Raw genomic sequence first — 15,202 nt, 5'->3', positions numbered from 1 at the left:
TGAACAACAAAAGCTAAGCCCTCCTCTCATTCTGTACTCCAATGATATCTATTCACCTGGAAATTTTAAAACTTCTCTTTAAAATAGTAGCTGGTTAAAAGAGAAGAAAATTAGAATCACAGATAATTTAGAAAAGAATAATGAAAAGGTTACATCATAATTTATGGAATGCAGCCAAAGCAGTAATCACAGGAACATTTTAGTTTTAACAAAATTTATTAGAATATAAAAAAGCTGAATGAAAATAAAAAAATCAAAATTTCAACTAAAGAAGATAGAATAATAGCAATATACATTAGAGCAAGGAATTTACATGCACACAAATTCACAGAGAAAGAAAAGAAGGAAAAAAGGAAACAAGGCATTAGTGACAACTGAGGTAGCTATTAGCATATCTTATCACACCATCAAATAAGTACCTTTCTTTTCTCTCCTCCCAGGCTTGTTCTAAAATATTTTAAATTCTTTAATTATATTTAAATTTTAAAATATTACTTTACACTTCCCTTTCTTCTTTCCCCCACCTGCTGTCACAGTAGCACATGAAAGCTATATAGGCTCTGCACTAAATTGAAAACAAAAAAACTGAATCCAGGGCTAAAAGCAATGCTTGAGTTCTTCAATTCTTAAGATACATTAAGATTCACATGCTTTTAGGATCCAATCAAATCTGACATGTAGGAGGCATTAATGCTATTAAAAATAATAAGAGAATTTAATTATAATAATGTAAGTGAATACTTCTCAAAATTCTGTACAAAAATGGTCCTTACAACAGACTAAACTTGGAATTCTCAGTAATCTTGTATATAAGACATGTATGAAACAGACTCTATTTTATAACTTGTGGTAAGTAGTTCATTACCATAATAAAATAATGATCTTCATAAAATCACTTCATCCCTGTTCCCAATCCAGTTTCCTGGATGCTGAGGAGAATATAAAAGATACAGAAGTATAATATATTGTTTTTGCATTTCATTGTTTTACTAGAAATCTCATTTTTTGTAAGAACCATGTATATTTATAAACATATTTAAAAAGGAGAGAGCTGAAGTAAGAATATGAATAGCAGACACAGGCAGAGACGAGCAGAGATCTAGTCTTTCTAGTTTCAGCTTCCTTGAATAGGTAGAATTTGTTTTATAGTTTTGAGATGCAATCAGTCTCCCTAGCAACTCTAAAGATCAATGACATACTTTCGTTACCAATATCCATAACTGTCTCATTTCTTGCATAAATGAAAAACAACATAATGAAGACTTCAATTAACTTTACATATGCATTATGGAAGTTTAACAAATTGAGCAAATCACGTAAATCTAATGATGTAATAGATCGAAATCCCAAAACAAATTCAAGCTGAAAATTATATTCTGCCATTCTGAGAGACAATCAAATTTAACTAGAAGAAGAAATTGGTAATCCTTCAAAAATTAGGCCTTGGCAATAAATATTTTAATGTTTTTAAATTCTTGTTTTAAAATGTATACTATGTTCTGTGAAATTTAAATGTTCTCTGTGCCTTTACAATTCCAGCTTCACGAGTCGAGTATTTCTATATACTTTACCTTTTTTACTGTAGAAGAAAGGGGTTCCTTCTTCATACTTCTTAGTAAAAATTCTGGCATGTTATTTTCAATATCTTCACGCGTTCCCTTTTTATGTAAAACTGCGGCCAGAAATGAAATAACCTGAGATGAAGGGAAGATTTTTTTAGTAACTGTGGATAATGTACCATTATACGAAATATTACTGCTTACAGGACTATCCAATGAGTGACAAAGTATGTACAAATAGATTTGTTGGGGTAAATATAAAATGAAACACTAGTATTGATTTTCCTCATTTGTATTAACAAAAAAGTACATAATAATATTGCTTCCCTTGAACGCAGTAGGAAAAAACATATTGCTACCCCTTCCACGCTCAGTAGTACCCACTCAGTGAATTTTTTCTTAATTCCATCAGGCAGGACATTACCTTCTTATTTGTTTCTATCCATGGGAACTATCTCTTCCTATCCTCTATTAGAATAAACTGTATACATTCTTCTTTCCTTGCAGAGAAATAACACTGTAAAAGGAGTACTATGTGGTTCATAAATTTGTACACTTCTGTTTATCTAATAAATAAAGGTAGAATGACAGAATGTTATTTTAAGATAGTCTAATATAATTCATCAATACAACTGCCACTTTGAATAACAGCTACTCCCCAAAAATTAAGTGAGAAAGAAAGAAAAAAGAACACATAATTTCATGTACGAGTAGCAAGAAACAGTCAATCAATTAGACATTGGTTGGAATTTCAGTTCTGGGTACTTGGCGGTTACGTGAACTTGGACAAGGTAGGTAATCTCTCTGAATAATATCTGTAAAAATGGCAAAAATAATATTGGAATGATTGTTTTAAATACTAGAGGGAAGGTGTATGAGGTGTCTATATGGAGGAAAAGAATTGATCATTACTTAAAAATAAATTAGAGAAATATTAATATCTAAAGAACAAAACTATGAGAGAATTAGAAAAAACTATAGAAAAAGTAATTTTGAACATATAGATACCATAATCTGAATCCCAAATGACAGAAGAAAAAGAATGAATGGCACATGGGAAATATCTGAAGAAATCAAAGTTGAAAATTGTTCAAAAAACAAAACTAAAAATCATAGATTCAATATCTAATAAGGACACCAAGCCAAGGGAGAGCTGGGGACCAATCAAACCAAAAATAGCAAACAAACTTACAGGGGCTGGGGTGGTGGCTCAGTGGTGGAACGCTTGCCTGGCATGGTGAGGCTCTGGGTTCAATCCTCAACACCACATCAAAACAAATAAAATAATAAATAAAATAAAGGTATTGTATCCATCTATAACTAAAAAATATTTTAAAAACTTATAAATATCCACAAGTAGGTGCTTCACAGAAAAAAATGAATACAGAAAAATAATATTAAAAACAGAAGAAAAAGCAACCGACTACCTATAAAGCTGCCAAGAGGTAGATAAATAGCTGCCCCTGCACTAAAAACAATGGAAGACACACAACAAGAGAATATTGTCAGAGTTCCAAAGAAAATAAAAGCAACCTACATTTTTATACCCAGTAACAATATTCAAGAATGAAGAGTAAAGATAATTTCATACAACCAAAAACTGGGTCAATTCATCACCAGAAGAGCCACACTGGCACAAAGAAAATAATCCCAAGTAGATGAGTGATGCAAGCAAAAACAAAAAGCAACAAAAAATGGCATATTTATAGGAAATAGAAACACAAATTGACATTTTGAAATAAAAATGTTTCACTGGGACCAAATAAAAGAATTAGAAGCTATGACACCAACTGCATTTGAGTCAAAGGGAGCACAAGCATAACTACAACACTCAGGTCTTTACGCGCCCAGAAGATAAAAGTTCTAATTTAGATTTTGGTAAGTCAAAAACGTGTAAACTATGGGGTAACTAGAAAAACAAAAGAACGTGTAACTACCTCCCTAACAGACGTGGAAAACAGAACAATACAAAATAATTTACCCAAAAGGAGGCAAAAAAGAGGAAAAAAATAAACACAAATGACACGGAATGAGTAAAAAACAAATAGTAAAGTAACAGATTAATTCCACGTATATTAAAAAGTATGTTACATGGAAATGAACCAAATGTTCTATATAAAACACAAAGATTGTCAGACAATGGCACATAAAATATATGTGTTGTTTACAAGGAAAACATTTAAAATGATAAAGGCATTGTTTAAGAACAGAAAAGCACGTAAACAAAAACCAAAAGAAAAATTTGTATACTATGTTAATATCAGATAAAGCAGCCTATGAGGCAAAAAGTAATTCTAAATTAGAGACATACTCTAACCATAACGATAAAAATTAATTCACTTGGAAGTTATAAAAAGTCTAAACTGGTAAATTTAAAAGAATTTACTGAAATAAAAATAGAAAAATTCACAAGCACAATGATAGGATTTAAAATAACTCAGCAGTTTATCAATGAAGATTTAGACAGATGTGAATAACATGGTAAGCGAACTTGACCTAATGAGCACAGAACACTACATACTACTGCAAACCAGTTTCATTTCTAGTACACATACCAGAGCTGAAATATACTAGGCTATACAGCAAATCTCAACACATTTTGATAGGCAGAAATCATATAGAATACGTTTTGATCATAATGCAAGAAACTAGAAATAACAAAAATGTAAATGAAAAAAATCCCCAAATATTTGGAAGGTAAGGAATACACTTCAAAGAAATCACAATGGAAATTAGAAAATGTTTTGAATTGAATAATATGAGTACGAGTTACACATCAGACTTGTAGAATACAGCTAAAGCTGTGCCTTAGGGACTCAAATACATATATTAGGAAAGAAGAGAAGCTATTAGAAACTATCTCAAAATTTATTAAAAACAGGAATTTTAACATAAAAAAGTAGAGTAAAAACTACCAAAAGGATAAAGTTAAATGATCATTCTTTGAAAAGATTTTTCAAAGTTATAAATCCCTGACAAAACAGATGCAAAAGGATAAGCCAAAAAGCAAACAAAAAATAAGCGTAGAATACATAATGCCAAAAGGCCTGATAATTTAAATCACATGGAGAAACAAACTTGTCAAAACTGACACAGAAAATTTATATACTCATATAATCACTGAAGAAAACCAACTACATAATTATAAACCTCCCACAAAGAAAATTATGGGCTAGATGTCTTTACCAACGAATTCCACTTAATTCTTAAATATAATGCCCATCTTAAACTCCTCTGGGGTCAAGAAAATTGGGGGTGGGTGGACAAGAGGGGCAGGAGTGTTTCAATTTGTTTTAGGAGTTCAGTATAACCTTGATAAAACCTGTCAAGAATATTATCATTTCTCTTACTCATTAAAAGCAAAACTCTAAAACAAATTATTAGCAAACAGAACACAGAAATTTAAAAGCATGAAAGTAAGCAAGAAATATATACCAAAACCAAGTTAGGTTTACTTTGAAAATGTAAGTTTGAATTAATTCTCAAATTTAGGTATTATGTAAGTATAAGTTAGCTATTTTAAGCATTATACTTAGCATTCATAACTCAGTTTCCTTAAAGTGAGACTAGGATGACATATGACAAGAAATTTATATCTTATGTGAAGTGACACACAAAGTATACTATGAATAGTTAAGAATACAGCAGTCACCAAAAAAAAAAAAAAAAAAATAGTTTTTCATCCTTGTGACAAAATACCAGAGATAAATAACTTAAATGGAGGAAATATTTATTTTGGTTCCTATTTTCAGAGGTTTCAGTACTTGGTTGGACTGGTTGCTTCTGGGCTTGTGGTAATATGTTACCTCATGGTGGCAGAGGAGGTTGCTCACCTCATAGTGGCCAGGAAGTAGAGAAAGGGGCCAGGGTTCTAAGATCCTGTTCAAAGGGTACACCCCCAATGACCTAAATTCCTCCCACTAGGTCCCATCTCCTAAAGGTCCCACCACCTCTCTACAGTGCAGTCAGTCAAGGACTAAGTCTTCAACATGTGGCCCTTTGGGGACATTTAGGACTCAAACAATAACAGAAGTGTAGCTTAAAAAAATAAAAAGTCAACAGAATTTCAAAGAGTGGAATTCTAAAAAATATCCTATCAACTCAGAAGAAGGCAGGAAGAAGGAAGACTAGAACAGAAAACAAAGTGTTCAAAGAGAACAAATACAAAAATGTTATAACCAACTCCAAACATACCCATACTTTAAATGTAAATGGGCTAAATACTCCAATTAAATATCAGAGATTGTCAGAATAGATAAAAGAGCTATGTACAAGAGGCACACTTTAAAGACATGGTAGCTTGAAAGAAAGGATTGGGGGATAATACCATTTAAAAGTAAGATTACTGGAGTGGCTATCTTAATATCAACTGAAGTAAATTTCAAGAAGAGTATGGCCAAAAACAGGGTACTTCATAATGATAAAGTGGCCAATTCTTCAAGAAGACATAAAAGTCATAAAGATTGTGACCCTAATATCAGAAGGAAAGATCTTCAAGACCTGTATTTAAGAGAAATCAGTAAGAGGCAGAATAATGGATAAGAGTGAATGACTCAATTTTATGAACACACATACTCATGAAAATTCTAGCTTGTTCAACAAAGTAAAAAATAGCTGTACTTCATAAGAATTAAAAACTTCAGTGTATCATAAAACAGTATTAAGAAAATGAAGATCAACCTCAAGAATGGGAAAAATATTTACAAATCATATATTTATAAGGGTTTAATTTCCAAGATCTGTAGAGAAGTCTTATAACTCAATAACAAAAGGTAACCCAATTAAAAAACAGACAAAAGACTTAAATATTTATTTCTCCAAAGAAAATATACAAATGGTCAAAATGCACATAAAAGACATTCAACATCAAAGAGCATTTAAAAAATGCAAAATGAACCCATAATGAGATCACTTTGCACATACTAGGCTAAAAGGAAAAGAAGTTACAAAATTTATGAGACAGAGAAACAGGAAACCTTGTACATTGTTGATGGAAATGTAAAATGGTATAAGCACTGTGGAAAATGGTACCGTCAGTTCCTCAAGACAAAAAAACATTTGAATTATCAGATGACCCAGTAATTTCACTCCAAGGAATTCCACTCCAATAATTCCATACAAGAGAAATGAAAAGATGTCCATACAGAAACCTGTCAATTAATGTTTCTAGAAGCAATCAATATTCATAACAGCCAAAAGGCAGAAGCAACCCAAGTGTCCATCAAAGGATAAAAACATAAATTGTGTTATAGACATACAATGCAATACTTTTCAGTCATACAAAGGAAGCAGGATACAACTTGAATGAGACTTGAAAACACTATCATAAGTGAAAGAAGTCAGATACAAAATGTCATATATTACATGATTTCTTTATATGAAATACTCAGAAGAGGCAAATCCTTGGAGACAGAAGGAAAATTTGTGGTTGCCGTGGGATGGGGGAAGGGATAAATGAAGAATGGTTACATAATGGGTATGGGTGGACTGTTCTGATGAAAAAGTTTTGAAAACTAGAGAGAAGTGGGAGTTGCACAGCATTGTAAATGTACTGGATTGTATACTTTGAAGTGGTAACTTACGGTATATGCATTTCACCTAATAAAAAATTATAGCTTGCATTTTTATAAGAACTCATTTGGGTATAATGGTGTCATCAAAATTATTTTTGTTCTTCAAAAAACAAAAAAAGTATATAATGTGTTTTTAGTACATATCAAGGATCCAATAAACAGTAGTTATCATTCCTTTTCCATTTATACTATTATTCCTTTAAGGTAAGGAAACTTGGTTCCCATACATAATCCTATATATTACCGTAGAGTAGATTTTGAGCAAATTATCCTGTCAAAAAGATTATAAAATAATGATAAAACAAGAATGGTCAAAACTTATCCTGGGTCTTAAAAACAGTCTAACAAAATCTGCACTTTAATTTGTAGGAGTTACAGCAAAATTTGGAGTTTGACCAACCAGTCTTATACTACTTATGTGATCATGGGTAATTTATGTAACTGCTCTATAAATTTACTTTTTCATCAATAAAATGGAGGCAATGATGCCTAATTAATATAAATGTTGAATGAAAAACATAAAGCCTGGCACATAGAGATAAATAAATATAAGGTATAGCCACAGAACCATACTATTGCCCAATTCAATATAAAATTCGCTAATGCCTTCTATAAAACTGTATTTACTACCTACTACATGACAGGCACTGTGTAATGCTGAAACAGTCTGGACAACAGGCTATTCTGATTGACTCAGTAATATGAAATCCAGCTGATTTTGGGGTGAGTGACAAAATGGTGGTGAGAATAGACACTGAAGGAGCATGGGTAAGAAAAAGTAAACAAATAAACAGAAAACAAACAGCTAAAGAATTCAGGGAGAGATTAATGTGAATAAACTGGCTGATAAGCCACAAAGATTAGAGAAGGCAAATAACTGAATTTAAGAAGAAAATTTAAATACTTTTAATATCATCTAAGTGAAAGATTTTTGATACATGCTCAGAATTTAACTTTGTATTTTAATCAGTTAAGTTTAAAGTTTTATATTCAAAATTTTATATTCAAAAATATGTAACTGAAGTTTAGAATTGATTGAATTTCTTGATGTAAATATTCATAACATTTTGGGCCCCCACAACTTCATGGAATATAATTTAATACTGAATCACGGAAAATGTACAATGAAAAGTTTGGGTAACCAGGGTATTGACAGGAAGGGGACATAAGTAAACTTTGTAGAATGAGAGAATCAGTCTGCACCTTGATCAGCATATTTGTTACTCAGATAAATACATTTCAAAACTCCTGGAACTGTATACTTAAGATCCGTGAATTTTACTATTTGTAATCATATTTTAAGTAAAGACATGCACTCACATAAACACACCTACATTGATATACATATATGAATGGTATATGCATTAAAAAGTATATGTATCTTTTTTATAAATAGAATGTATATCTCCTTATATATATATTCACTTTAATTTTAGACAACCATTCCTCAAAGGTTACTTAAAAGTACTGAACTCTAGCTAATGAAATGTATACTCAAGTGTCTGTGGATAAAATATACTGATGTTTGCCACTTTAAAATGCAGCAAAAGATAGACTGATGGATGGATAGGTATGTGATGAAACCATGAGTAACGAAATGTTAACAAAAGCTAGGTGGCTTATGTATGGCTTTTCATTCCACAATTCTTTTCACTCTTCTTTATATTTGAAAAGTTTGATAAGATATTGGGGGAAAAAAATCAGTTTAGAACCTTTGACAATATAGAAAAAAAGTTGATTATAAAATAGTAGTGTAGTGACCACACAACTCCATTTTTTGTTAATTTCTACATGTGTATGTTCATAGATATGCACATATGAAATATGTATGTATAGGTATACATATATTTATATATGCTACATAGTCAACTATTCCTTCTTAACTAGATCCTTTCAATTCACTTAAAAAATACTCAAGAATGTCTGATCCCCAAACATAAAACAACAAAGAAGAAACTCCCTTAAAATCCCACACCTCTTCCTTCAGCTACTAGGTCACTCTTGTCCCCTTTCAAAGTTACATATCTGATTTTTAAAAATTTTTTTATTTGTTCTTTTTAGTTATACAGGACAATAGAATGTATTTTGACATATCATACATACATGGAGTATAACTTCCCATTTTTGTAGTTGTGCATGATGTGAAGTTACACTGGTCGTGTATTTGTATATGAACATAGGCATTAATTCTACTGTCTTTCCCATTCCCATACTCTCTCCCTTTCCCCGACTTCCTCCTCCTATCCAATCTAGTGAACTGCCCCCCAGCTTATTGTGAGTCAGCATCCACAGACCAGAGAGAACAGTCATGCCTGCCTGTGGTTTTGGGGATTGGCTTATTTCACTTAACATAATATTCTCCAGCTCCATCCATTACTGCAAATGTAATAATTTCATTCTTCCTTAAGGTTGAGTAATATTCCATTGTGTATATGTACCACATATTCTTTATCCACTCATCTGCTGAAGGGCACCAAGGTTGGTTCCACAGCTTGGCTACTGTGAACTGAGCTGCTGTGAACACTGAGGCGGCTGCATCACTCTAGTGGACAAAGTCCCATTACTTAAGGAGGAACTATACTTCTCCTCTCCATGTTTTCACTTACTCCATCTTCTGCCCCACAAACTCCAGCAAAATGGCTTTTGCTGAAGATACCAATGACTTCTATGTCACCACACCAAATGGACATTTTTCAATCCTCACCCTTGGTGGAATACAAAATATCAAATTGACCTACTTTTAAATTTAAAATAAGGACAGGACATTATTTGGTATGTAAAACAAACTTTAAAAAAAACAAAAACAAAAAAGCTGGATGCCTGTAGTTCCAGCTACTCAGTCTCAACCCAGAAGTTCTAGAACAGCCTGGAGAACATAGTGACACATCAACTCCAAAAAAGTTTAATTTCAACATATGACCAAGTTTGAAAATAAAAAGCAGAAAACTTAAAGGATAAAATCAGGAAAAGGGACCAGGGGATGAAGAAGAAAAGAAGACAAAACTATAGTTCAGATAGTAAATGCCACTGTTCTATTTTCATTACTACCCAATTCTATAGTATTTTGAAATTCAAATGAACTTATTAACTATTGTTCGCATTTCTTCAACTGGCTCAGTCTTTATATCTATAGAAGCTCTGCCAAATGACCTATTATGTAGAAATTATTCTCCAACTTACAACAACAATAATCAAAGAAGTGAGTCCCTGAGGATCAGACAAATCTAGCCTGGTATCAAAATCAGTACAGAAACTATTTCCTAATCTTCAGGAGCTGATCCCTCAAAGACTTTCATAGCACATTCAGAGTATATAACACAGCAGCTCAAAGTCTTTCAATGAAACCAGCATGTCAGGTAGTAAGAAATTTCTGCAATCAAATCAGCCTTTAAAAATAATCCTGTAAAATGAAAAATAAAAGGAATTTCTCTGTAAACATGGGCTCTGGCATGAAAGATAAGCTTCAAATTTGAGGCTAAATATGCATAAGAATTTGAATTGTATTAATTTTTTTTTTTTTTTTGGTCAGTGCTGGGGATTGAACCCAGAGCCTTGTGCAGTCCAGGCAAGCACTCTACCAACTGAACTATAACCCCAGCCCCTAGGTGGTCGTTTTTTCATGTTTCTGACTTTGAAGATGCACATGCACTGACTAGTCAAAGAATAGTAAAGAACATTCCAGTATATGCAAAAACAGTATAAGTATATGTAAAGAGTCACAGCAGAGCTGTCTTTATTTTCCTGTAATACTCCTCCACTTATCTCAGTCACATCCTGAAGGTTCCTTTCTTTATTCTTGTCACCCATCCTCCCAAGGAAACAAATGCCTTCATTCCACAAACAATTTAGCACCTCCCCTGTGGAGGCCTAGACTAACCTGCCTTGCCTGGGCTTAAAGGAATATGCTATGATTACTGTAGGATTTTATTTAACCTTGCTTTTCACACCAGACCTTCATTCATAGTAGCATGATAGGCTATTTCTAAATGTTAAACTTTGTTTTTCACTTATCTTTAAGCTCCACTAACCAACCACACAAAAAGCAAAATTCAATTAGGAAGGAAACACAGAATGACTTCTTCCCAATCTAGACAACCACTTCTGAAACCCAGGGTGATTGTTTAGCATAAAGTCTAGATTCAATAATCTTTTTGGATCACAACCTCTTTGAAAAATCTAAGCTAAGGACCCTGCGGCAGGCAGTTGCTAACAGAGTACCCAGCAATTTCCACTTCTGCTTATTTATAGCCTTCCTCCCATTGAGCTTGGACTGGCTCTAGCAACTTGCTTCTACTAGACAGAAAGTACAAAGGAGGGGACAGCATTTGTGATTAGGTTATAAGACCGTGGCTACCACCTTACTAGCACTTTCTCTTGCCCTCTGACTTGCTTTCCTGATGAGCAAGCTATGCTGTGAGATGTTCCATGACGAGGTTCAGCAGCAAGAAGCACGATTCCCCCAGGAACCAAATCTGACCCAAAACCACAGGAGCTCGGAAGCAGCGCATCATCCCCAATCCAATGTGAAGGCAGCAGAGCAAGAGTGTCCAGCTAAGCTGTACCTGGATTCCTGACTCACAGAAACTGTGAGGTAATAAATGTGTACTGTTTTAAGCTGCTGAATTTCGGGACAATTTGTTTTACACCAACAGAAAACTAACACAAATACCCTCTACCGAAAAACACACAATAAACAAACTGTGGTATAGACTTAAGGGAATTAATAAGCCTCTCTAAAGTCCATCAACTGAATTCCTAAGTAGCTTCAAAATGATATTTATAAAAGGCCTGAAGTATACCAAAAGTAGAATACTTCCTTTCCATAAAGGATTAAGAAAGTTTACTTTAAATATAATTGATATCTTAATATAAATATTAATATGCATTAATACATATAAATATAAATATTACCAAAGGTAAAATCAAGTCAAGTAATACCAAAACATAATATTTCAAAGGTACTAAATAAGTATTGAAGACAAAATAATAACTGAGACATTCAATTTTGAGACTTCACTATCCAGTTGGTGAGACAAAAACAAACACACACACATGTGCACACACATGTACACACAACTATCTATCATAGTGGTAGTACAGAGATTTGAATATAGAATCCACTCCTGCTCATAATACAACATTATTGAAGTTTAATTATAATTTATTTAGAATAAATACCTGTACTGTTTTTCCAAGTCCCATGTCATCACCAAGAATACATCCTCTTCCTTGGATATAGTGTCCATAGAGAAACTGGGCGCCTTCCCTTTGGTAGTCTCTCAAATACCTATTAATAGTATAAGGAATAGAGTCTCCATCTTCAGATAATTTAAAGGCATTGGCAGATGATGGGAATTTTCGATCTGGGAAAAAAGGCTTTTCCAAATCTTCATCATCGAATATAAAATTCCTGGGGCAACCTTTAGCAGACTTTACTTCTTGAAGTCTTTTAAGAGGTATTTTCCTTTCTTGAAAATCTGAATATAAGACAACGGCAAATGACTTGCCATTTTCATCCACTGTGATAGATTTTATGCTCGCTTCACAAAGTTTTTCATCGCGTGGAGAAGGAGCAAGACATCTTTCTCCTGGAAGCCACCTGTCTACAATAATAAAGAAGAAAATAAAATTTCCAAATCTAGCTTATAAATAACATCTTATTCACTACTGTGAGAAAAAAAAGAATCCATAAATCTTTTTAAAATGATTGAAACAAGGTAAAATGTGTAGATATCTTCCTAATGTCCTGAAATAAACAGAACAAAGGGAACATAATTCATTCTCTGTGATGCTTATCCTGGTGATATGTCAAATCTCCCCTGGCGATTCTGATTCAGTGCATATGGGTCATGGGTATCTGGCTTTATTATTTTGTGTGGTTGTTATTGTTGAATTCAAATGATACTGATGCTCAGCCAGGGTGGAGAACCACTGATTTAAATATGCCTGCTGACCATGAACATTATATATTACTCATCATATGACAGAGTAAGACTGAACAGGACTTGGTACAAAGCAAGCTAAAAGCACAATGTTTTTGTGCTTCATCCGTCTGCTTCCTTTTTAATCATGCTACCTCCTTTCTCTGGAGACAGGTGCTTCTTGTCACAGTCAATACTGCTGCTTCTAAATCACTATTCCAGTTGGTACACAATTAGACAAGGGAAGCTCCAACTACAGGGTGATGTCATAGCTTTGTCACAGCCTTCTAGGTTTTAAATAATGAGGTTTTAGGAAATGAATTCTAAGTCCTCCAAGATCCTATTATTCTTTGAGGAGTCTGATCTCTATATTTATGGACTTATCCTGTGCTGAACTGTTTATTTTCCATCCTGAAGATACAGCACTGTGAATGGGGAGGAGTTCTCGATAAAGTATACTATTAGAATTAAAAGGTACCAAATAGAAGAAACTAAGTAAAATTTTTTCCAAATGAAATTTCTATGGTAAGAATCCAAAGAATTATATGACCATGACTATAGGAATATTAAGAATTATTTTTTTACACATTTCTCATTGAGGCCAGATCAGTAGTTTCCTAGAGTCTTTCTAATGATCTCTAACTAGATTTTGAATATGATGTTTAGATTGTCTTAAGCAAGAATAACTCACTATGACATTTCTCATCAATTGTTCCTCAAAAGTGAAACCATTATTACCATTAATTTTGGTGAGGTGGTTTTATCCCAGCAATCACAAGCAAGCCGGGAAAAATCTGTTTCTACTGTAATCTTTCAATCCAAACTGTTTGAGAACTGTTACACTATTCTGAGAGAGTTTAATGTGAAATTAACACCCTGATCTACTGTAAGGGTAAAACAGAAAATAGGTCAGGGATCCTGATTTAACAACAGTACTGTTGGAGAATTAAAACCATAAGTTTTAATTCCTTCCTGCTGCAATTCTTAACACATTGATTCATGTAGGTTTGTCTACCTAGCAAAGGTCTTCTCGTTTTTGAGACTTAATTCTTTATTATTCAACATATGATTGAAGCATCAATTATTCATTAGACATTGTATCTTACAATGGGTAGAAAGTGAAAATAATCAATGCCAAAAATGATGACTAGTCTTTCTGCATCTCATTAACTGGGATCATTTATAATTAACTTTTCAAGGTAGAAAACAATTAGCCCTTAATCCTCTTTTTAAATTATTCCCACCTCCAATTCACCAGAATCTTTCTGATTCTACTTCAAAAATATATCACTTTCCTCCATCACTGTAGAGCAAAGGCTAGTCAACTTTTTTTCTGCAATGCTAGGGATTGAACCCAGAGTCTTGTGCTTTTGAGGCAAGCACTCTACCAACTGAGCTATATCCCCAGCCCCTAGCCAACTCTTTCTTTAAAGAGTCAGATATTAGCTATTTTTTTGCTAACTTAGATTTTATAGGCCATATATTCTTTTGCCACTATAAGGCAAAAACAACCACAGATAATACAGAAGTAAATGACCATGGTTGAGTGCTAATAAAACTTTATTTACAAAAGCATCAGACTAGATTTGGTCTGTGAGTGGGTAGTAGCTCCATGACCTTTGTCCTACTGCAAGCCACTATCTCCTTAGATGGCAAGTTGGAGGCCAGCCTCAGCAACCTTAGCAAGATCCTGCCTCAAAATGAAATTAAAAAACAGAATAAAAGGGAAAGGGGTCTAAGTCCCAGGTGGTACAGCATGAGCAAAAAACCTGAAGGGCATCACACAACTTATCTTTTTGTTTCCCGAGTTTGGATAATTTCTAGAACTAACGGATTAAATTTGAGCTAGGCAGGAATCTCTCAGTAACAAAACTCCAGAACAAATGGCTTCAATTGGGAGGTCCTGTTGGACTGAATGGAGGACTAGAAGTAATATTACGATGCTCTCTCCCCATCTTTGATTCCAAAGTGCTCTCCTTGCGACTCGAATGTGACAAGCCTGCTCCCACTCCAGGACCCTTAAGCTTTCTGTTCCTTCACTGTCCCTTTCCCTAAATACCCAAATGACTAATTCTTCCCCTAGATCTAACTGAAAAATGAGCATCCCAGTCACCATCTCTGCTCAGCAGCTTCATCTGCTTGTTTTTAC

At 33.5% G+C, this 15,202-nt stretch overlaps 1 protein-coding gene across 3 annotated transcripts in view; it reads right to left on the bottom strand.

Annotated features, from left to right (window-relative positions):
- Ercc6l2 (ERCC excision repair 6 like 2) overlaps positions 1 to 15,202 on the bottom strand; it is a 112,354-nt gene that overhangs the window by 96,060 nt on the left and 1,092 nt on the right. For all 3 annotated transcript variants that reach the window (XR_007105151.1, XM_047526135.1, XM_047526133.1), the window contains exons 2-3: positions 12,311 to 12,735; positions 1,572 to 1,694 (exon numbers count right to left, since the gene is read on the bottom strand). Coding sequence is in view for 2 of the 3 variants with exons in the window: in XM_047526135.1 (XP_047382091.1) it covers positions 1,572 to 1,694; positions 12,311 to 12,735 (548 nt within the window). In the remaining variant the exon portion in view is untranslated. The remainder of the gene's footprint in view (positions 1 to 1,571; positions 1,695 to 12,310; positions 12,736 to 15,202) is intronic.

The sequence above is a fragment of the Sciurus carolinensis genome, chromosome 15 (genome assembly GCF_902686445.1).
Source record: "Sciurus carolinensis chromosome 15, mSciCar1.2, whole genome shotgun sequence".
In the NCBI taxonomy this organism is placed as follows: domain Eukaryota; kingdom Metazoa; phylum Chordata; class Mammalia; order Rodentia; family Sciuridae; genus Sciurus; species Sciurus carolinensis.
Note: the sequence above shows the minus strand (reverse complement) of the source record. Positions and strands in the feature narration are given on the sequence as shown.